Source organism: Megalops cyprinoides, chromosome 13 (assembly GCF_013368585.1).
Source record: "Megalops cyprinoides isolate fMegCyp1 chromosome 13, fMegCyp1.pri, whole genome shotgun sequence".
NCBI lineage: Eukaryota > Metazoa > Chordata > Actinopteri > Elopiformes > Megalopidae > Megalops > Megalops cyprinoides.
Window position 1 is genome coordinate 12,887,718 of NC_050595.1, and position 22,770 is coordinate 12,910,487.

General features: G+C 41.1%; 1 protein-coding gene across 1 annotated transcript; it reads right to left on the bottom strand.

Moving 5' to 3' along the window:
* Nucleotides 1-1,323: 1,323 nt before the first annotated feature.
* Nucleotides 1,324-20,444, bottom strand: LOC118787960 (anoctamin-9). Its single transcript, XM_036543747.1, has 24 exons — nucleotides 20,142-20,444; nucleotides 14,909-14,983; nucleotides 14,086-14,223; nucleotides 13,753-13,892; nucleotides 13,259-13,308; nucleotides 12,179-12,237; nucleotides 10,231-10,310; nucleotides 9,761-9,895; nucleotides 9,174-9,267; nucleotides 8,514-8,574; nucleotides 8,341-8,423; nucleotides 7,893-7,997; nucleotides 7,507-7,671; nucleotides 7,358-7,394; nucleotides 6,833-6,944; nucleotides 6,683-6,740; nucleotides 6,043-6,140; nucleotides 5,487-5,683; nucleotides 4,984-5,136; nucleotides 4,380-4,527; nucleotides 3,827-3,949; nucleotides 3,120-3,213; nucleotides 2,607-2,719; nucleotides 1,324-2,006 (listed from the first exon to the last, which is right to left on the bottom strand). The coding sequence occupies exons 1-24, from the start codon at nucleotides 20,157-20,159 to the stop codon at nucleotides 1,967-1,969; spliced, it is 2,376 nt and encodes a 791-aa protein (XP_036399640.1). The 5' UTR covers nucleotides 20,160-20,444; the 3' UTR covers nucleotides 1,324-1,966.
* Nucleotides 20,445-22,770: the final 2,326 nt, after the last annotated feature.

Sequence of the window (22,770 nt, forward strand, 5' to 3'; positions counted from 1 at the left end):
ATTAAGGAATGTAACCTTTCACTGCCAAAAGTTTCCAATTAAGATAAGCATTGCAACAGTGCAGGAAATAACATTCATGCTGAAATCCCACATCTGTCCCAGGTATATAAAACTGTCAAGCCCAGCATCTCTTAACAGCCTAAGTGATGTGTCATGCAACATATACAGAAAGACTGGCCTTTTCCTGGCTCTATTTACATCAGATGATTGCACATGTATCTTTGAAACAGGGTCAAATAGCATGAGATTGGTGTACAATTGATTGAAATATGTTATTAAACTTAAAATTCCTGTGTTGGTTTTAAACCACAGTCATATTACTGCAGTGCCAGGAAAAAGTGGCAAAATAATTAGTTTGGATTTAATGACTATTCCTCCAAAATGGAAAGCCCTCAGTACATTTGAGTATCACACTATAATAAATCCTGGGTATGATCCTGCTTTTGTTTTTACCAGAGTAAAACCTGAGATTAGTCTGTATCTTCTTTGCTGCAAGAGAGTCACACAGTGTGTGTACAGTACATGTATATATATGTGTGTGTGTGTGTGTGTGTGTGTATGTGTGTGTGTATATGTGTATGTTTTTTTTTTCATTGCTTACATAGACAGACCCTACTGCCCGTAACCTACTGGATACCACTACCCTAATTCAGTTTTCCTGTCATGGCAGGAGGAAGGCTGCATCATACCCCTATGTACCCCTTAATCTGTTTTGTCTCTGTCACACATTTGCGGTTGCATCTTAAATGGCTGAAATACACACAGAAATACTCTCTGTAATGCAAAAACACATTCTGTAGCTGCGGGCGTTAAATTAGTTACTTTGAAGCGCCACAATGAGTTCCTCAGCTGTGACTCTTCTGCACAAGGCCAAGTTTTTTTCACAATCCCCACTGATTACCTACAAATTCAAGCCTGGTTTAATACACCAGATACAGGTTCAAAATGGACAGGTTCAAAAGGCAGCTTCCTCGTACAAGGACGCAGAATGCATGTACCTAACAATAATGTCTGTTTTTGAACAGTCAGTGTTGTTAGAATTTGTGAATGATGAAAAGTTTACTCTTTTGGACTCTGTACAAATAGTGTAGTAATGTAATAAGAATGATTCCAGCGATATTGCTGATAATACATCATTATCCATTTACAATTTAAACTTTTAACTCAACAGTGTATTAGCATTTTTATTGCTTCACTGATTACTCAAATAGAAAACTCAAAGAAGAAGTGAATTACTCAAGCAATTTAACATTCAGCAATGCCTAATGCCTGTCTTATGACTGCAAACCAATATTGTGAAATAAGTAAAATTGCCTACACAATGAAAGAGATCTGGGCATACAAAATGAAGACACAATAAAAAGCATTAATGCATAAAAAAGTATTGTAAATGTTAAAAATATCTTTTAAATATCATTATGTGGCTAACAGTCTCTGTAAACTGAACATCACATATATGTACACTTGATGTGCATTGATTCAAAGAGGATTTTGTCTCTGATGTGTACCTACATCCATGTTATGGATGTTAAGGTGGACCAGTCTGTGTCCAACAGGAAAAAAAAAAAAAAAAAAAAAAAAACCTTCATTCCGGCCCAGATGGCAATCTGAAGAAAGTTGAAGTTTTTGTAGTACTTCTTCAGTATTCCAAAAACAAGATTGAAGAATCCTAACTTTCCAGCAAAATTAGCACAGAGACAGGTAGGCACTGGCGTGGTAAGCAAAGGGCGCTCCCACCAATTCCATCCGTCTCAGTGAACGGCGGCAACCTCAGCGGAATGAGGACTCGTCCCATCACCCTCTGCTTCCAAGTCTGCACTGACGGTTCGGTTTCGGCAGTCATTATTTTACAAGGATTCCAAACACACCCTGAATATATAGGTGTGCATGAGCTCCACAGCTGATTAGTCTTTCGGGCTTTAACATTCCAGTCACTCCACGCTTGTTCCTTTCCCACTCCTCCTTGTCAAACATCCGTAGACCTGTCATACTGTTCACTCCTATGTCTAAAACACAGGTGAAAGCAGCACAGTGATGTTACACAAATGTATAAATGGGAAAATCCGTTTCATCTTTTAACATTAGGGCCCGGTAATCCGAACACACCATCTTCAATTACAGAGGGTTCTCAAGGTGGTTATTGTCAATACAGCTCAATCTGGATGTCAACATCCACATTGTTTAATTTATCTAAATGCTATTGAAAAGCTACATCCCCAGCTTTAAAAGACTTCCAGTTGTTCCAGGAGAAATTAAAGCACAGCTAAAGTGGTTGGATGTGCCAAGCATTCATAAATCATGCTTCTAAAGATCATTTAATTGGTGTGCACACGGTACTTTCCAAAGATTCAGTTTCCTGCTTACTTTATATAGAAAGCCCAACATTAAGTTCCAAGAACCACTTGGACACATTAAATCACTACTGTTGTGTAACTACTCATGACTCTTAGTGGAAAGGGCCTTTTGTTATTCCATTTATTGATTCTCCTCTTGTAATAGATGTTTTGTTCTGATGTGTACTTCCAGTGAGGGATTTTCTTACATGACTGCCATGTGAGGAATGTGTATCATATTGCTTGCCAAGGTCACATGTAACCAAGACTAACCTCAATTCCTCTTTCAATCTCTTGAGCTTGTCACTCAGTCTTTCATTCTTCACTTGCAAAGGACTGTCTGGGACAAACCAGGCGGCAATGAACTTGCAGATGACCACAACGTGCTAAGGAGAGGAAGGAGAGGTTGTACCATGGAGAGAGGGGAATTCAGACTGAAAAAAATTGCATGACCCACTTCTGCACAGGCAATCTTGAGGTTTCAGTTTCCAGTTTCCAGCTTTTCTACAAATCACTGATTTGTTATTACAGATATTGAGGCCATAAAATTCAGAGTTTTCCCACACCAAATTCTCATTTAAAAAAAGTACAACCCTATCTATACCAGTGCTGCCAAATTACAGCACAACATTCACAAGTTGTGCTGAACTTGCATCCTCTTCACAGAGCACAATTGTACAACCTTGTGAAATTAAATTAAATCACAGTGAACAATAAATGCTTAAGGAGCGGCTGGTCTAGGTATTGTGTGTATTTGAGTATGCTGCATGTACACATATATCATACCTCAAACAGAATGACAAAGGCGAAGCGCACTGCCAAAATGAGCCAGAACTGTGAGGTGAAACCGTAGTCCTCATCACTTCTGTAGTCTTTATAACTGTAGAAGCAAAACACATTCTCTCAGTGACTACATCTCCCAGTGGTAGTTGGTCCTCATACCGTTCCTTCAACTGTGCATTATGTATAATGTGACGGTGATGTGATATGTCTTGAAAGGAACTCTGGATGTTTGCGGAAACCACTGCAGGCAAATTATTATGCCATCATCCATGAGCCAATATTATTTTGTATAGTTTCTGGAATTAATACTACATGGCTAGACACTTATATTTCCATCTTTATGAGTCTTATATAATTAACAGTCTCCTGTTAATTATTCCTTGCAGAAGTGGAATGCAACATGCTAAAACACCCCTAGATCAAAATAAGAAAATTATATTTTATCAAGCTGCCTACAGTATGCCTTAAACCAGCATTTCCCAAACCTCTCCTGGAGTACCCCTGGTCCTGCATGTTTTAGATCTCTCCCTGCTCCAACACAGCTGATTCAAATGATCAGCTTCAGGAGTTCATAACGAGTTGAACTCGTGCTCCAGGAGAGGTTTGGGAAATGCTGCCTTAAACCATATCTACTGCATTTCCAACGTCCTCCATGTGGGGGCAGAGTATAGCACAGGAGAGTGATTGCGGTGTGTTGGTGTGCTTTCTACCTGCAGTGGGTGGCGTTGAAGCCACTGTGGGTGATCAGCTGACTGGAGACAAAATCTTTGCGGATGCCCTCATCTGCCACACGCACAGTGGACAGGGTGTTACTGATGTAGCCGGTCATGCAGCTATTAGAAAGAGGAAGAAAGTCACTCAGATAACAGCCAGATATACTTTGAGGCAGAGCCCCCCAGGAGACCTTATTATTCATATAAACATACACCTATATATTTCTATTAAAAAAACCACGAGAAAATGTTGGTTTGTATCATTTATGTATTGTATCCACATGCATATATGATACATAAATAACACACAATCTTTTTTCAGAAGACAGAATAGACAGAATAAACAGAAACTTTCAATCATTGCCATTTACAACTGAACGGACAGCAGGTGTCCACTTGACATGGCACACTGAAATGGCCATGATCTTATTTGTGTGGGTGTGGATGGAATGCCATAATGACCATGAGAAGAAGTGTTTTAAGCACTGAAAGAGGAGTTTGTGACAACTGAAAGAGAGAGTCACATTAATGCGCAACTCGTGGGACTCACTCCAGGTCTATGGCCGTCCCGTTGGCGCAGGGGCCGTAGCGGTAACGATACACCAGGCGGGGGATGAAGTCAGAGGAGATGCCGATGACCAGCCCGTTGGCTATGACTGCCAGCACACCGATTGCCTGCAGCACGTTGGTCCAGACGCCTGAAGGGACACACGCACAGCTGGTGGTCATTCCCAGCTGGCCTCACAGACATGCATCAACATCCACACTGATGAATTCACTTAGTAATAGCGATCCAGGACTCAAACATTACATTACATTATTGTCATTTAGCACATATGTTACAATTTCACGTTAGCCATTTATACTGCTGGATCTTTACTGAGGGAATTTTGGGTTAAATACCATACCCAAGGCTACAATGGCAGTGCCCCAGCGGGGAATTGAACCAGCAACCTTTCAGTTATGAGCCCAACTCACTACCACTACACCACTCTGCCACCCCTACACAACCATGCCACCCCTAGACTCTCCAAACACAGGCAGTCAGGAGAGGCTAGCCTATTGCCTTTGTCCATCTCTTCACATCCGCTCCTAGATCCTGTTTCTACAATCCAACCTCCACCTGGTCTTCCTATAATCCCACCCAGGCTCACCAATATCATTGGTCTTCTTGGGCACCATGCGGCGCTCCAGGCTGACCATTTTTATGGCATCCAGGCGGATCTCGAAGATGTTGTTGATGAGGGCTAGCAGCGGTGCCAGGGGGAAGGCCGCCACAAAGATGGTTGTGAAACTGAACTGGATCACTACAGAGAGAGAAAGGAATCAGCAACTATGTCCTACACAGTCCTACCATTACAGGGAATTACAGCTGTGCTTGTGGGCTAGTAAAAGATGTGCTGCCAAGGTCAACTGAGACCATCAACCTGGAAATAGTGTGAATGTAAACTGGCCACGACTAGGAGAAAAACAGAATGTACTTTTGTATTGTTCTAGTGCTGCTTTGCACCTTCCACAGTCTCAAAAGAACCCCAGGTTTAAGTCTCTCCAGGCTGTGGAGAGTTTCAGACCTGATACACCACAGCGAAAGAGACAAAATCAGCCTCTCTGAGAGGGAGTGGTGTGTGCAGGCTGCTGGCACTGGACTGAGCCTTACCCATCTCCAAGAACTCATTGAAGAGGCTGAAGGCATTGATGTCATTGAGGCGGTAGTTGCGGAGCCAGTTCTGAAGCTTGCAGTTCTCGCACAGCTCTGATCCCTCCTCGGTGTTCCTGCACTCCTTTCTGTAGCAGTAGCCACACTTCCTCTGCAGCTTTTTGGTGGTCTTCCTCTTCACCCACCTGCTGACCCAACTGCAGAGACAGGGAAACGGCACACAGCAATGGCAGTCAGACTGCATTTCCTAATCACAGCAGATTCCATCCAGCTGTATGGATGTTTATTGAGCTGTATTTAGCATGCATGACATGAACCCAAACCCTTTGATATCTATTTGAACAAGCTTTCTGGTGACTCGTGTTAACTGCATTCACAGTGACAGAAATATTCAAGTTGCAAAACTGCCACTACTCATGACCAGACTTGTTTCGAGGATGCACAGAGTGGCAGATTGTCAGCTTGTGGGTGAATTGTAAATAGGTCCCTGAAGTTGGGGAGACGGTGCCAATGGATCGTGCAAGATGGTGTGGCGGGGGGTGGGGGGGGGACTTACGGCACTACAAACTCAAGTACATTGTTGATGGTCTGTTTGAGCACCATGATGATGGCCATCTGGAGGAAGAGGTCCGTGAGACAGCCGCTGGGGTGACACTGTGAGGGTGAGGACACAAACAGTCATCTGACACAACTGACTGAGAGACTCAGTTTCAGCCCGCAAAAGGCACTCCCTGCTTATGTGAAAAGTGGCAATGCCTTGGGTGCTGAGACTGAAGCTCTTGGGTCAAACGATGTGAGAGTATCAAACTTCAGAAAACCGCAAAACACTTTCCAAAGTAGATTACAGTGGTTTGATGACATTGATTACACCTTTCACATTTTATCGATCCACCGTATTTACAGATTTGCCAGGTCTACAGCTTCATTTTCTTGTACACTAATAAGTGCACTATGCACACTCTGCTTTCTCAGGCTTCTAAAAGGGAGTATTCTATTAAGTAAATATGTACAGTTGGCCCTTAGGGTGACACCATATGGTGACAAAAGGTGAAGAATGCACAGTTATATTCACATTCTATATGCAACAGCTAATCCTTTCAGCTCCATCTGTATGTGCTTTGATCTCAGGACCAAGCGCTGTAAAGGCAATGGGGTGTTTGCATAGATATGAACTGTAAACATAAACGTTCACTCACTTCCTCCAGTCTCCATTTTCCTGCAATCCGCACGTATGCCCCAGGGCGGCCATTGATCCTGAGTGGATGGGAAAAACATGACCTATCACTGCACTGACCACAATGGCTCATCCAATGCTTTGCACATGGGAAATAAATGTGGAAAAGTACCTGCCCAGGAAGAAGGCCACATAAATGAGGGAGGAGAAGAGGGTGAAAAACTGGAAGGTGAACATCTTCACGGTGAAGCTCCTCTCTGTAGCAGCTAAGGAGCGAGTCTCCTCTGCAGAGGAGAAGCACCATGGCTTAGAGAAGTGGAAGTATGTCCATTTCTCTGCATGTAATAAACCTCCACGCCAACAGAGGGCACAATACTCTAAACAGCTCAGCTAAAATTGTTCACCCTGGGATATTCCAATGAGCAGAGGAACTGTCCAGTTTACTGATAGCAGGCATGTGTATGCCAGTGGTTAAAGAACGGAAATGGCATACAATGCCATATTGGGATGTTCAAACTTAGCATGCATTATTGTCTATGAGGATGAAAGCACTACACACTAAAGTGAATGCTGACGCTGTTGCTGGTTTGACATAAGACAGGAGTTTGATATAGATTCTCAAATGCAAGCATAAGTTTTCAGTTGGATAACTCACAGAGATGGATATCGTATCAAGTCTTGTTCTTATTCCACTAACCTATTTCACACAGCTTTAAGGCCACTGTCCTATTGACCTGTAAACATTGGAGACAGAGAGAGAGAGAGAGAGAGAGAGATGTCTTAGGGCATGTAGGTAGCTGGCACTAGACAGGATCACAGAGGATTGTTTAGATGAGAGGTCTCTACCCTGGTCATGATGGTTATGGTGATGTAGTGAAGGACAGCACCCAACATGACAGCAACCGTGTTGGCGTGATCACTCAAGAACTGCCATGGCCCCTCCGCCAGCATCACGGTGGCCACAACCCGGAACACCACCAGCGCATGAGCCAAGCCAATGATCAACACTAGCTAAACAGAGAAATACATGCACCCAGGGGTGACACGGTTCACAAACAAGATCAGGAAGGAGGGCTACCAGCAGCACTCCTCTAAAAGAATAATACAGAAAAAAAAAAATCACTGCAACATCAAACCAACAAATTTACGAAAGGGCATCTCCTGCCCCTAAAGTTCATCTCCGTTCTTATCCACAATGCCAGTAACTTTTTGATACAAACTCTGGGTCTTACCATGACAGTCACCAGAATCAAGACCAATGTGCTGTTCAGGTAGGAATGGCGGTACTCCTTGGGTTTACAGTCTGGATTGTTCACAATCTCCAAAATCAGCTCCTCCTAACACAGAAACAGAGAGTCAGAGTGCACCAGCCATTCAAGCAGGCATTCTGGTTCTCCAATTCTAGCCAGATGCTGCAATTGCCGTAAGTCTTGCAATTACTGCCCATGTGTACACAGTGTACTCTATACAGTAAATGTGGGAGTGAAAACCCCCTCCTTAAAGTCATAACTTTTCACACCTTGTCTGAAACATGCTGGTCTAAATAAGAATAGAAATGAAGATGCCTTAAATTGTATAACATGGTTTCAAGTGCTTTCACTTCCCTTATGTCTTCTGTTGTTGCTGAAATCACAGACTTCAGTAAAAGGAAAACAGCTATTAAGAACAGACCAATCATACCTCATCCTCACACCAGTCAAAAACGTTCCACTTGGAGACAAACGTTGCCCTGTGCCTCTTCCAAAACTCCAAGAAAAGAGTGGCTGTAAAATGGGATTGTTGCATTAATGGTGGTTCTTGCAGCCTGGATCACAAATGGAACACACACCTCAGAGAGGCAGAGGAGGACTTACCCCATATGGCCATGAACATGGCAAAGGCCACAGTGCCCTCATTGTCGAACAGAATGTTCACCTGTAACAAGGGACAGAGCAAAACCTGAGGACCTCTTTATAAAGAAGAGGATTGTGAGTCTTGAAAACATCTGTGCTGAGCCAGGTAATGTAGAGCCAAGGCAGATGCTACAAAATTACTATTCAATGACAAATTACATAAATCACTACAGCAAAAAAAAAAAAAAAAAACTTGAAAAAAGAACACTGGTTAGAAAAACACATAAAAAATGTATTATTACCATCATCACTGTACGCTAGCCTTTGACAGCGACAGCTCGCAGAAAGTTTATTTCCTCTCTTGAAGCTACCTAATAGGTTATGTCTTATTTTGGTGTTAAATGCTGTACATATTACACAACACATTGACACTGACTCACTGGCAATAGTATATTATTTCTTGTATTTAACTAAAATGTCTTTAGTTAAATGCTAAAACAAGTCAAATTAGATCTTTGTTCTTTTTTATGACTTATTTTCTTTTGCTTGGCATGAACTTTGTGCAGTGTTCAGGGTCCCTCTGTGCGTTCATCTCTCCTCCCCCTCTCATGTTCCATCCTGCCCTGCTCTCCTTCCCTCACTCTCTCCCTGTGTTCAGTCACAGCGGGGGGATGGGCATACCTTGGCGTAAGTGCACGTGTCTGAGAGCTGCCACACTTTGCATCTCTTGTCACACAGAGGACACATGATGGTGTCGGCCTCACACACCTCGTTGCTGCAATACACAGAGGGTGCGGGGTAAGGACAGGTTCCACACCAGGGGTGGACACAATACTTGCACTTTTGGAGCAAGGTCTGGCCCATTGATTCTAACGCAGAAACATCACAGCTCCTCTCTCTCTCTCTCTCATGCTCAGGGACCTGTCTGGCTGGTCAGATGACCGGAGAATCTCATTTAGGGTCAAACAGCACAGAGCAAGCTGAGGAGTAGCTATCCTCACCAACAGCAGGATTGGACCGTGAATATGCAACATCCTAAAATGCTTGATTTCCTACTTGTGGCAATCTAGGGTGGAGGTGTAGCATACTAGTAAGGAATAGCAATGTAATCAAAAGGTTTCTGGTTTGATTCCCTGCTGGGGGACTGCTGCTGTACCCTTGGGCAAGGTATTTAACCCAGAATGTAATAGTTGTAACCTACGTCGCTCTGGGTAAGAGCGTCTGCTAAATGACAATGATGTAATGTAATGTAATCTGTGCAAACTCACATGAGGGGGGAGGTTTTGAAGAACGCCACGCCATAGAGGAACACGACAACCCCTACGATCGCAGGAGGGATCAGCAGGTAGGTGTACCAGCCCAGCCACAGGTAGTACAGGGCCACCTTCTCACCAAAATATTTCCTGAAACACGTGAGACAGAAAGGCACTCAGCTTGTCAGCCTGTGTCATTGCGTTCAAGGTGACCATGAGGATTAGTATTACCCCTCAAAATTATAGCAGCGATTCTCAAAAGTCTCAAAAGGGTGACAGAACAGTACAAATAAAGGTTGCCCCTAAATTGAAGTTGATTTCATAACATACTGAAAAACTTTTAGGGAAAAATCTATAAATCTAAATAGAATATTAGAGAAATAGAGATTGTGTTGAACTGTTGTTAGTGTGTTACATGTAGTTCACTACTCCCTAACACTGCTGAGGAGCATATGCAACAGCATGTTTTCCCACAGTGCTCTCACCTTACATCATCGATGGGTTGCCCCTGGAAACAGGCTGTCCACCGTGCCCATCTCTTCCTCAGCTCTTTCTGTTCCTTTTTCTAAATGAGAAAGTCAGGGAGAAAAAAATGCCCTTTTATATACAGTCCATATATGTATGGCAAAATATGACATCTAAAAGTAAATATGTGAAAAATATAGCCATTTTTACAGCCTGTGTGCCATGTTTGTACACAACATTTTTATTCTGAGGAACCACAGATGTAGGCTAATTTTAAAATATACAACACAAAAGTAAAAAAAAAATACATCAATGAAAGGCACAATGTATGATATAGCATGAAGAATATATTTTACATTTATTACATACATTCCTTATATTTTAGACATTTATGACTGCTTTATACTTAAGGTCTACTTTTTTAAAGGGTTGATGTTCTTTAAACAGAAAATAAAATTGAAAACATTGTTATCAGGATGGGGGAGCTTCAGCTGAGGGAAAGTACCCAAACCAGAAAATGATAAAAATAGTTTCGCTTTTTGCAGCAATGAGTTTCATTTCAGCACTGCCCAGTTTCATGTACCTTGCTCCTGTTGGACACTATTTTTGCATAACAGAACAAAGCATGTCTGTGACCAAAGGTCAGTGTCGTGCCTCATGGAAGCAGGAGCTGGAGCATGTCCTTTTATCAGTAATACAATGGATTTGTCACTGTTTAATTGCTCCAGCACACTATTTTTATCTTAAAGGTAACACATGTGCCCATATGCTGGGTAATCTCAAAGAGAACAATAGGAGGAATTTACTGTGGTTTGTTTAAAGATGTTTTCTGATTTACCAGACAGAACCAGGTAAGACCAGATCATCTCTGCTGCTTTTCCTTTCATGCTGTTTTGCTTTCACACTAATTTTGGGTGTGGGCAGACTGCAAAACACATTTGCGCACATGCAAATGTGATGTCACACATTTCTCACAGATGTGAACCTAACTAATCTGGCCTGGTGCCTGGTCTGCCTTCCGTGCTGCTCTGGTAGTGAGCAGTACAGCTTTGTGCAGCACCTGTGAAACATTTCATCTGTGTTTCTGTGAAACCCACTGAAAGCAGAAAGGCCATTAGCAAGTCAGCTGACCTCTTACTGGTGCAAGACAGATATTAGTAATTCCATGTGTTGCCTTGACAACCTTTTTGCTGTGGGTTTCTTTTTAATCACTGTTTGGACTCTCTCATACATTTCATGTGTTATGTCATTCACGTTAGGGTCTCTCCTGCCTCTGGACTGGCAGACCAGGATGTGTACACCGCAAGTCATTCGTGATCTGTGAAGCCCTCTACACACAACCCATTTGGCCCCCAACAAGCCAAGGCTGGTAGTGACTAATTATCATTCTTTAAAACGAGATACACCAGGGCAGACAGGCATTTTCTGTTCTACAACATCTTTGATTTGTTTAAGTTCTGCTTTCTACAACAACAGCTCAGTTTAAGCACCTTGATCCACAGAACAACAGCAATGTTCTGTCTGAATTGAATGCATCTCCTTCAACTTGTGCATCAATCTTTGTTAAACCATTAAAAATAGTAAATATGCGTTTAATATACCTCATTAAATGTTCCATATCAAAATTTATCATTGCCTCTCTCATACATTTTTAACCAAATGAAGTGCATTTTACGATGCAAATTTAAAATACATATCACACAGCTACACTACAGCTGCAATAAACTGATATATTGCATAAGAGAATGGAATACATTTTCATATATGACACAGTCAGTTTTTACTTCATATATTAAATATTTTAGGGATGCTTTTTGCATAACTTTCATGTCATATATGGTAAATCAAACACTATTGATTGTGATTGATTGTGTTATTTCCCTGACAAGTCACACAGGATGAAGACAGAGAGAAACTCTAGCTAGAAGCTTAGAGGCAGTTATATATGAACAACAGCCTCAACTTTACCTCATGCAGACAGAAATGCGCTTCAAAAACTCTCTTCTTTATGAGGGCTTGCAGGTTCTCTGTTAAGGCAAACATTTGAAAGGGTTCAGCGGAGCATGAACTTTGCCCGGACACAGGTGTGCTTACACTAGCTTAGATCCAGCTAGACTTCAACATGGCCAGGGTATCTTACGCTTTTTAATTTACTGATAAACACATGGGTGAGTTTAGGTTTTACCAAAAGGTCAAATTCTTCATATATTGCAGTGTCATCAGCAGGTGAGAATCAACCATTTGACAGGAAAATTGGCATTCCATATTGGGTCAAATTGGTAAAAAAAAAAAAAAACATGCAGTTCAATGGAAACATGACTATTACACTCACGTGTACATAGTGAACATCGTGTACTGTACCAGTCAAAGGTTTGGACACACCTACACCTACACCTACTACTTTTCTGCATTTTAGAATAATAGTAAAGACATCAAAACTATGAAATAACAACTGGAATTATGCAGTGACTAAAAACCAGTCTTATTTAGATTCTTCAGTAGCCAAAAAAATATTTTTAAAATTAAAATCAGATGTGTCCAAACTTTTGACTGTTACTACTGTATATATACAGTGTACATAGCGAAAGTGGTCTCTCTAAGGCCACCGTCAGATATGATTCTTCATTGTGGCTGAAAGTGGCCTGACTGGAGGTGGATGTGTTTGGTATGACATTGCTGAATGAGGAGAAGCGAAATTTTCATCTCCATGGTGAGACACACATTTTCATTTTATTTTGCTGCTGTCAGAGACATAACAAAATGGGGGAAGTGAATGGAAAAATTCTATTAAAGAATGCACAGAGGTCTTTAGTAAGTGGCTGTATTTGCATTTGTTGGTGAGCAATAAACTAATTTAGTTTCCTTAGGATTGAAAACCAGTTGACCTCTGCTGCTGCTAGAATGGGTCCAAGGTCAAATGTACCTGCAGAGGTTCAAAGGAAACACAAGCAGGCATTTTGACTGCCCCAGAGCCAACATAGGGAGCAAGGCATAAGAGAGCTGAACAGCTGATTTTGTCAGCAAATATGAAAACAGTGTAGCACTCACCGTCTGAGTTAATAGTGGTGTGGTGCAGAATGAAGTGGACTATCCTTATCCTGTTACACAGAGTAAGAGTCAGAGGCAGCAGAGGAGGAAGCTCAAACAAATATTTTGTACTGCTGAATTGGACAAAGATGAACCCTTTGACTTCTAATCCAAAGATCTTCCAATAAACGCAAATTTAACTCATACAACAACCCACACACGACATACTTTGAGGAAGAGGGGTGAACGTATGCCAGCACATTTTTCACCCCCTTGAAATTAAGCTATTTCTTCCTCATTTTTAAAGGCCACATTACATGCCTTTACATGGAACTTCCAAGCTTCCTCAGAGGTCTCTGAAAGAGGATGTGACCCTGTGTCAAAACCAAAGCCACGACTGCACAAGGATGCACAGACAGCACTATGACAGCAACATGACATACAGGTTATGGTATGGAAACAAACACTGCAGTACGAGAGGCCCAAGGGAACAAAGGAAGTGCTGTGTTTCTCACCTGGTGGACAGAGGGGCAGAGTCATTCTGCTCACAGCTCCAGTTGCAGGCGTCTGACACCTTCAGCAGGTACTTGTACTTATCAAAAATTTCCTTCGGTGCGAGGATCCCATAGAACACCTTATCATCATCTACAATTTTCTGACACAAAATCACATACACCTATTGATCCCATAAGTACAAAACTTTCTGTGTGACATATTAAATGGGTTATAATACAGTATAGGAAAGGTGTGTGCAGCTCGACCTTATCTTATGTTGTAATCAGGGAGGCATTTGAATAGATAGATGTAAATTCTTGATCAACCAAAAGCAAAATGTGATGGTAACTCACCCTTATTTGTAAATTCTTCCTCTTTAATTCTTCAATGAAAGCATTTTGCTTATTGACCATTTCTTTGTCATGGCCATTTTCTTCATTTTCAGGCCAGTGTTTGCCGACCAGAACATAGTCACATGACTGTGGGGTATTCTGTTAAAGGCATGACATGCATGAATGACACAATAACCCAGAACATCACACTTCCTCAACAATATCAGTGAGGTAGGGTTTTCTTAGGACTTGTACAAATGACTCAGGCAATTTTATATTGAGGCCAACTGACAGCTGCAAGGCTCAGGAAAGTTTAATAACCTGAAATTCCACTTCAGCATAACTGCCTTCTACCCAGTTAAGCAGACTGACTTTTCAGGTCGTTTGTACATGAAATGGGAGTGGTTTCTTGTGCCTTGCATCACGAACCATAGGAATGGTATCCAAGTTGCTTTGATCAGACTTAAGTATCCGGCCACTCCTATTTCCCTGGGGTCACTGGTGTCATTTTGAGGGAACACACACAAGATTATGCTCTAGTGGCTAGCCAGTAACTTCTGCAAACTACATTTTCTGCATGCAGGTTCTCCTCAGTTTCATTTTCTTTACAGAAAAAAAAATCCTTTTTTTTCTTGAACATAATTTTTTTGCTGTACATGTATCCAAGACTGGAAATGCATCCATATAATACAAATGTATATCTGCTAACAGTTCAGGTGAACGGATAAGAAGCAGTGTGTTGTGCAGCCTATGACATGTTGCATTGTGACTTGTGACTGAAGAAGACACTGTTACAGACTATGCTTGTGGAAAGGTTATGCTGTTATTGGGAGAGAAATCTTACCCATGTGGGGAGTAATGGGGACTCTGTGCCATTTTCTGTGCCCTCCCTGGTTCCCTCCAGCAGTTCGATGTCAGCCTAGAGTACAAATATGAAAACGAGGGACAGTTTGACTCATCCCACAAAATAAATGTGAATGTCTTACTTCACTCAGTTTTCCAAGCATATATCTGCCTCTTTAAAGGTTGCCAAGCTTGCCCATTCACATAAGAGAAGGCCACTTCAAAAGCACAAGCAGTGAGCACATAGCAGTACCCACATTTGTTTTTAATTTCACCTGCTTACTTGTGAAATGACCAACACAGCCACAGACGGGAATCCTACTGACAGGATTCTACAGCAAATTAAGAGGTTTTAAAAAAAACAAAAAACAATCAATCAATAACAATCAATGAAACAGCTGCCTGTGTGACAAGATGTGTGAACAGCCTCTTCAGGCAGTTTATCCCTCCCAGAAAAGACAAAACACTACCATAAACACATCCTGTCCTTCACCTTACTTCTTATATAAAGTACATTTACAGTGAAGATAACAGGGCAAAGTCCACTACCAGCAATGAATAGTCCTTTGGTATTCTGAGTCATGCCTTCAACCATTCTATTGCACAGATAACACTTATCTCCTCCAACAGCCAAAGCATTAACTACCGCATAGTGAACTCTTTTCAAAACTCTCACGACAGCTCTAATATGCCACATATCCATTTAAGAGTTTTTTTTCTAAACAGATTACATTATCTCAGAATACATTAACAGAAATAATACAAACACACAAATGCTCCATAACAAACATCCATGTTTGAATTAATTAACATTCATTCTGGTGAAAAAGCCACAGGTATCACCTTCAGCCTCAAAGGACAGGTTGCAGCTCAGAAAGCTCCCTGCAGTACTGTTTAAGTAAAAATTATTTAGACCAGCAGTGTGTTCCTAAAAACCCACAGCCCTTCAGACTCCATTCAAATGAGAGTGGCAGTGCCGGGGGCAGGCCCAGACATGCAGTTTGAATGAAAGTTGCTCTATCGGCAGTGGTTTCACATATTGCCTCTTAGAGGTGTGCACAGCAGAATTTCACAGAGGTTAATAACTATTTAATTCACTCCACATACAGCAGCATTCATTATAGATACTTGGTGTTGCCAACTTAGATGTTACTAATACCGGAATCTGGTGAGGAAAAAATTGGCAACAGTGGCGTAACCAGATTCCAACTGACACACTGCAAGCTTGGCATCCCTGAACAAAAACAAACAGTTATAAGACAGACACTGTGATGGCAGTGAATTCTCCAAAGTTGCCTCTTTTTCACAAATGATTTTTCCATAGGCTGCTTCTATATGAAAGCCAAAAGAGTAAATCAAGAAGTCTGTAGTGAAGTTTGAAAAATGAAGTTTGCTCTGTAATTGTGATACTGGTGAACCAGTGTGTGGGAGTGAGGGTCCCCAATATGCAAGTGCTTTTTGCCAGTATCTGACTGATTGCAACAGGAAATATTACATTTAAGGCCGCTTTTTCATTACTCTTTTTCTATGCTCTCTTTCATGCAACCCCCTATTTTTTGGAATCTCCAAATTTATATTTAGCTTATCTCACTGCGACAACCGCCACACCCCTTCAGGAATGCTGAGGTGAGATAACTGAAATCATTTAACTGTCACCAGGTCACCCAGTACACTACAGATTAAAAGACAGTCACTGGAGGATAGGTACTACTACACTGCCGTCATCAGAGCAACTTGCATATGGCTGCTGAACTGTAGAGTGCCTGGAAGCGGAACGGTGACCTATCCACCCCTATCCCCAGAAGGGATTATTCTGCTGCTGTAGGCTCCCGGTCATCATTGGCTGTTGACATGGCTGGGATCAGCCTTGGACTATAGAGCCACTCTGGAGTCCTATGCTCAGGGCCATTTCATGCAGTACTGTTTAATTTCAATGATGGAGTCTCAAAATTCATCCCCCCTCCCCCTCCTGAAAAAAATCTGTTCCTGCACACATATACACATATACATACATATACATATACATACCACTATCACGTGATGTGACAAGATACCACATTCAACAGACAACATCTAAGTACCATACCACCCTGGTCAGCCACTGTTGTGTGATGTGGCAAAAGATCTGCAACCACCCCCACAACCACCACCACCACCACTTCAAAGTGCCTTATGTGAGAATCCTTCTGAAACTGCAAATCCTGCAAAGTTGGAAGAGTTGAGGTAAATGCAACTCAAAAATCAAGCTAATCAGCTTTGCTCTACTGATACACTCAGATCACTCAGAGGACTCAAACTATAGTACCTGAATCTTTTGAGTGATCTTTGCTTGGGGTATAGTGATCAAAAAAAATCCTCAAGCAAATAATCATCTTGATGGATTCACAAAAGCTTTGTTGGGTCATTGAGTGGATAGGCTGCCAGGATCACATGCCAGGTGAATCTGATTGTAGGCAATATCCCTGTCTGCATTCTTCTCAAAGATGGCCTACAGCTACTCACAGAAAATAAATGTTTTCACCTGATGCTATCATAATCACCTAAGGTCACTGTTGACACATGGAGTCTTTATCATGGATGTGAACTGTGGAAAATGCAGTGAGTCCCTACCCCACTGTAACCTGATACAGCTGCACAATTTGTTATTTGCTCCTGCATACTTTATGAAAAAATATGCAGGCTGATCTTTGAAAATTAAACCATGCTGGGGGTGGCTTTGATAACTCACACCACATCCTCCATAGTTGGCCTCTGCTCCACTTTGACAGTTGTTCTTTACTGTATCGGTTTACAGAGGTTTCAAGTTCACTTCTCCCATTGACCTGTATCCATCTGACTCCAAGAATGCCAAAGAATGTGATAGATTTAGATAAGACCTTCTGCATGGTATAAACTTATGAGGAAACTCCTTGTAATGTAAATGTGCATGTAAATTTCTATAAATCAAAGTGCGCGGCTACAGTTCATTTGAATGTTTAAGTGTATAAATGAAGATGATGATGGTTTTATTTGTTTTAATGGTTGATCAGTCTAGCATCACAATGTTTTGACAGCTAGTCAGCTGTTTCTGTACAGGTAGCATAAGAAAAGTAATATATCTCTTTTTGAAGCTGTAAAGGCAGCCAACCAACTTTTCAGTGTTGTTCATTGATTTTAAAGTTAGAGCCATCATCCAGCACATCATATCAAGAGAGATCTCTTGATTTTTCCCCAAAATATAGGGACTTCCGGGCATTTCAACATCGTGGTAAGTACCAACTCTGTTCTGAAGGAACAGTGTAAAGCTAGCAACCATTTTAACCATCATTATGACCACCTAACCTAGGAAGGACTGAGATTCATTTTATATTAAATAACTGGCATACAAACACAAATACACAAAATAAGCAGCAACAGTGCATTAGTAGTATGAACTTCCTGCAAAGTAGGCTTGAAGAGGTTTACAACTTGATATAAAATATTCAAATCCTTTAACTACAGCTACACATTGCATTTTGACTTTTCTCAATAATAGCTCTTCCACTTAAGCATATTGGGAACTCCAAGAATCATAACACTTGTACCTGTAAATCATACAGCTATTCTCAGATACATTCCAATTCTATTTCTATTCTATCAATCTGTCATAGGCTAGAGCTGCTGTGTTGCCACCGGTGGAAGCAATGCAAGTATTATGCCTCTCATATACACAAATGTACCAATATACAGGTGCTGACATAAAGGATCCTGTCCAATTCCTATAGCAGAGCAAGGATTAGTGTGTACCTGTTCCCTGGTCTCATCTCACCACATCACACAATGTTTAATGGGGCTCAAGTGTAATGGCTAGACCACCCACAGTGCAACTGTCACCACATAATTTTGCAATAAAGTCTTTACTACATGTAATTAATTTGTTGGTTGTGAACAATGCCTACATTGGAGTCCATCAGTGTTGAACACACAAAACCATGAATCATCCCTAAAGAGGTATTGGCTCAATGCTGCACAGTCCACCTGAGATGTCACTACTTCTCTGAGATTCTGCTATACTAACACCAGCTCATTCTGTTGTGTTGGTGAACATTCATGAACCTTGCACCTGTGTTTTCATCTGGTATTGAAACAATGACTCCTCAGCTGCTTCCTCACATATGATCTGCTGTCTAGCAAGTTGTTGTGACCTGGTATTTCTGATACAGTGGAACTGGCAGTGTGGAGACCAATGACCATCATGAGAAAAAGTATTGCCACTTTGGATTTACCATTGGTGGCTTACTAGTGATGGACTCTGTTTGGTTGTAATATCTTGTAATTTAGTAAATACTACCTCTGGCAGCAAGAGACAGCATGCTGCCTCTTAATCCATCATAATCCAGCCTCTAAAATACAGATGGCACAAAGATGCCACACAAACTGTGGCATATCAGACATTTTCTACACCTTTATTCATAGATCTATAGATTTTCGCCAGATTCACAGCTATTCACCTACTAAATGACGTAATCCATCTCACATGTGCCCAGTCTAACTGAAGTAGTGATGCAGTGCAGTCAAATTCACTCTGACCTACAACAGCTAATAATGAATGATAAGCAAAACAAACTGATGCCAAAAGCATTAAATAATATCAAAAATATTTTTAAAACATGCATCATACATGAAGTGATCAATTCACATTCCAGGACAGTTATAACCATGTCAGATACCCTTGGGTCACGTTATTTATCCCCAAAACAGCTCCAGAAATAAAGTAAAACTTGAATTTAAAACTACAAAGTATACACACTTGTTTTCTATTCACAATTATAGGAAGTGCTCCCAGAAAGTTTGGTTTGCCTTCTTGAAATATCGCACGTGTTTTATTGTGACTTTGACAGACTAAGTGCATGGCTCGTTGTCACATACGCAGATGGCAGAAAGGGATGATAATGGTTTCACGGGGTTTTCTCAAAAGTGCGATGAGCTACACTGTATTTCGCTCATGACATATGAATATTTTTACTGGCAATAACATACAGTGGCTTGGCACAGTAACATATTTCGTAAGATGTTATCTGTATAATTGCGCGCATCCAGCGCAATTCGATGTTCCACTTGCCGCGCCGATTTAATGTAATTAAGCACAGACTAGTTAAACCAATGTGGCTCTACCGTCATTAAACCTTCCCCCAAAACTTCACAGTCAACACCAAACAATCGCCTGTTCTCAATAACCTGGCTGTGTAACAGTTTAGATGTACGTTTCCCCTTACCTGTTTCCTGAAATACATGTTGAGGAAATATGTTACTCCAAATCCACCGCGTTTAATGGAATGATCCTGGTCATTCTCAGAAGTGCCGGTAAACTTTCAGCTACAAAACTAAACTATTGCTCGTTGGAGACACGTATTTTGTGTTTTGCAATTTAAGAAACTAACTAGCAAACAGCCGACTTCCGTGTTTTCCACAGGACGCTTTACTGTGTAGGTTTCTGTGTCCACAGAGCGCAGGTATAAGATATCGCCTGTCACGGGCTGGGACGGTGATGTCACAAATGCGTCGTGTTAAGAGCATAGGTGTGTGAGCGGTTTGCTCGAAGAACTACCTCTAATGATACTAAAAGAGATTACTTCGTCGGGAGTTATGTTTTGGTAGTCATATGACCGAAACTATAGTGGCCGCTTGTCATCTACAGCTGTGCTTCTGTATTTGACTCTAACTTGTCATTCAAATTAGGAATGGGTAGCATGAGTGTAGAAAGTATAATTAATCAAATAAACCTATCCATCCAAGCCTATCCATCTGTGTTTATCTTACCAACACAATTAGTAGGTGAAAGAGAATACAACGAGCCACTGTAGTTTCTTGGTCTGAACCAAAGACCTTTTCACTGTCATCATGCAAATAGATGGTATGGAGTGGTATTGAGATGAGATGTGCAAAGTAGGTTCTTCAGTTGGAGAGTTTCAGCTAGATAAACCAATGTAGGAGAACAGTCCTACTTGTTCACGCAAACCAACGTCACCACATAAAAGCAGACATGACAATCTGCAAGCTATTTTAAACGACCATTATGCAAACGTTTGACAATGACTACAAACTGCAAACGAATACATATGTACTCCGAGCATTACTATTACAGTTATCGTTGGTATTATCCTGACGTAATCAAATGGATCTCAAAACAGCTTAAATTATTTACATCACAGAAAAAGCGTAATAGAGTATCAGCACAATTATGGATAGCATGAACACTGATATAGACTACCTTAAACAAACAATAGTAGCATACATAAAGTAGTATTAGAAGAGTGCAAGAGGGTGGAAAGGAAAGTTAAGAGTAGGCTATTACCGGATTCGTTTTCAGTTATTCAAATTCAAACACCTACAATCACTGCGTCGAAGTTTTTTTTTTTTTTTTATTGTGCAAAACAACTACATTGATACAAATACATATATAAAACATTGACATTTATATTCAGAAATGCGTTTAATGACAGAAAATTTCTTGTAAACAAGAGCAAAATGCAATAAAAAAACAAACAAACAAAAAAAACTGTTAAGACCAGGGAATTCTCAGCTGCACAGCTCGCTGTAATTATTTGGATACACTCTAGCTTCTTTGAATATTGAGAATGTTAATATATGCTAATTAACGAATGGCAAATAAGATAGATAACTATGAACGCAGTCCAAACACCAGTTTTAATGTGCTTGCTTACGATGCCAGTACACGCATCTTGTCTAGAAGCAAGCTCAGCTGTTCCATGTAATATTTGCTAGCTGCCAAACTGCAAAATAATGTAGATGAAAACAACTACTTCATGGCATTATCTGGCTCGCTCTAGCTACAACCGTAACTAGGTACCTTACACCGGTTTTATCTAAGCATCCTTATTCTGAGAAAAGGCGAAGCGCATTCCTACACAGGTTCACTTTGATTTCACGTAGGTACACTCTAACTGCAATGCGCACTGGGAAATGTAGTAGGATAAATATTGAAACCTCTTGATTTCACGTGCAGAGTGGTGGTTTAAAACAACATTACCCAGGTTCCCACCGGGAAGGGATATAGAATTCGTCTCCGCCTTGCTTTACAAATTGCATTAGGTTGCTACTGTAGCTTGAGCTGTATTTTCGCACTTGACCCTGGAAGACCATACTCTGGACCAAAAGCTGTTTTACATGACGGACTGTAATACTGACCAGTGGTCACTAGTCCGGGTGGACCAAGTGATCTAAAAAGCAGGTGCTATGTGATTCATTGTGTTACCTAAACTGCAGTCATAAGAACTAAATGGCATTTTGTCTGCGAGTCGGAGGGAAAAAAAGTGACAGGTCCGTCGAAACTCCCTGTCATTCTACAAACCGTACTGGGCGCGCCCTCTATGGGTTTTTTTTTTTTTTTTCTTTTTGTTGCTGTTCGTGTTGGAAAACGACTTACCTGAACATCACAAACTAATGTAATTACGCTGAGCTGTACATCTGCGCATTGTAATGCAGTGTATATATGCCCAAAGTTTTGTTAGATAAGATGGTTTATTGTAATACGCTTGTATTTTGTTAACTGTTCGAATAAACATTAAAACAGCACTGATTCCAAAACTCATTAACAAAACATGCCAAATAATCAACCAAACTCATTTTCACTTGTCGCGCAGATGAGAATAGGTCATACGGTGTGGAACTCCTTTGTACACTAGAGGGCTTCATTCGAAGGGGCTTTGTGAGGTCTGTCTTCTGCCTGAAACTTGAGAATTTTTTATTCGTGTAAGAGGTAGTTGGATACATAACAGTGAGCACATCGATTAAAATTCTCAAATAGGCGACGGAATTCATGGCGACAGTGATATTAGCAAGTGGGTACTTACATTTTAGCACAGTGCAATAGTTGTCTATAAC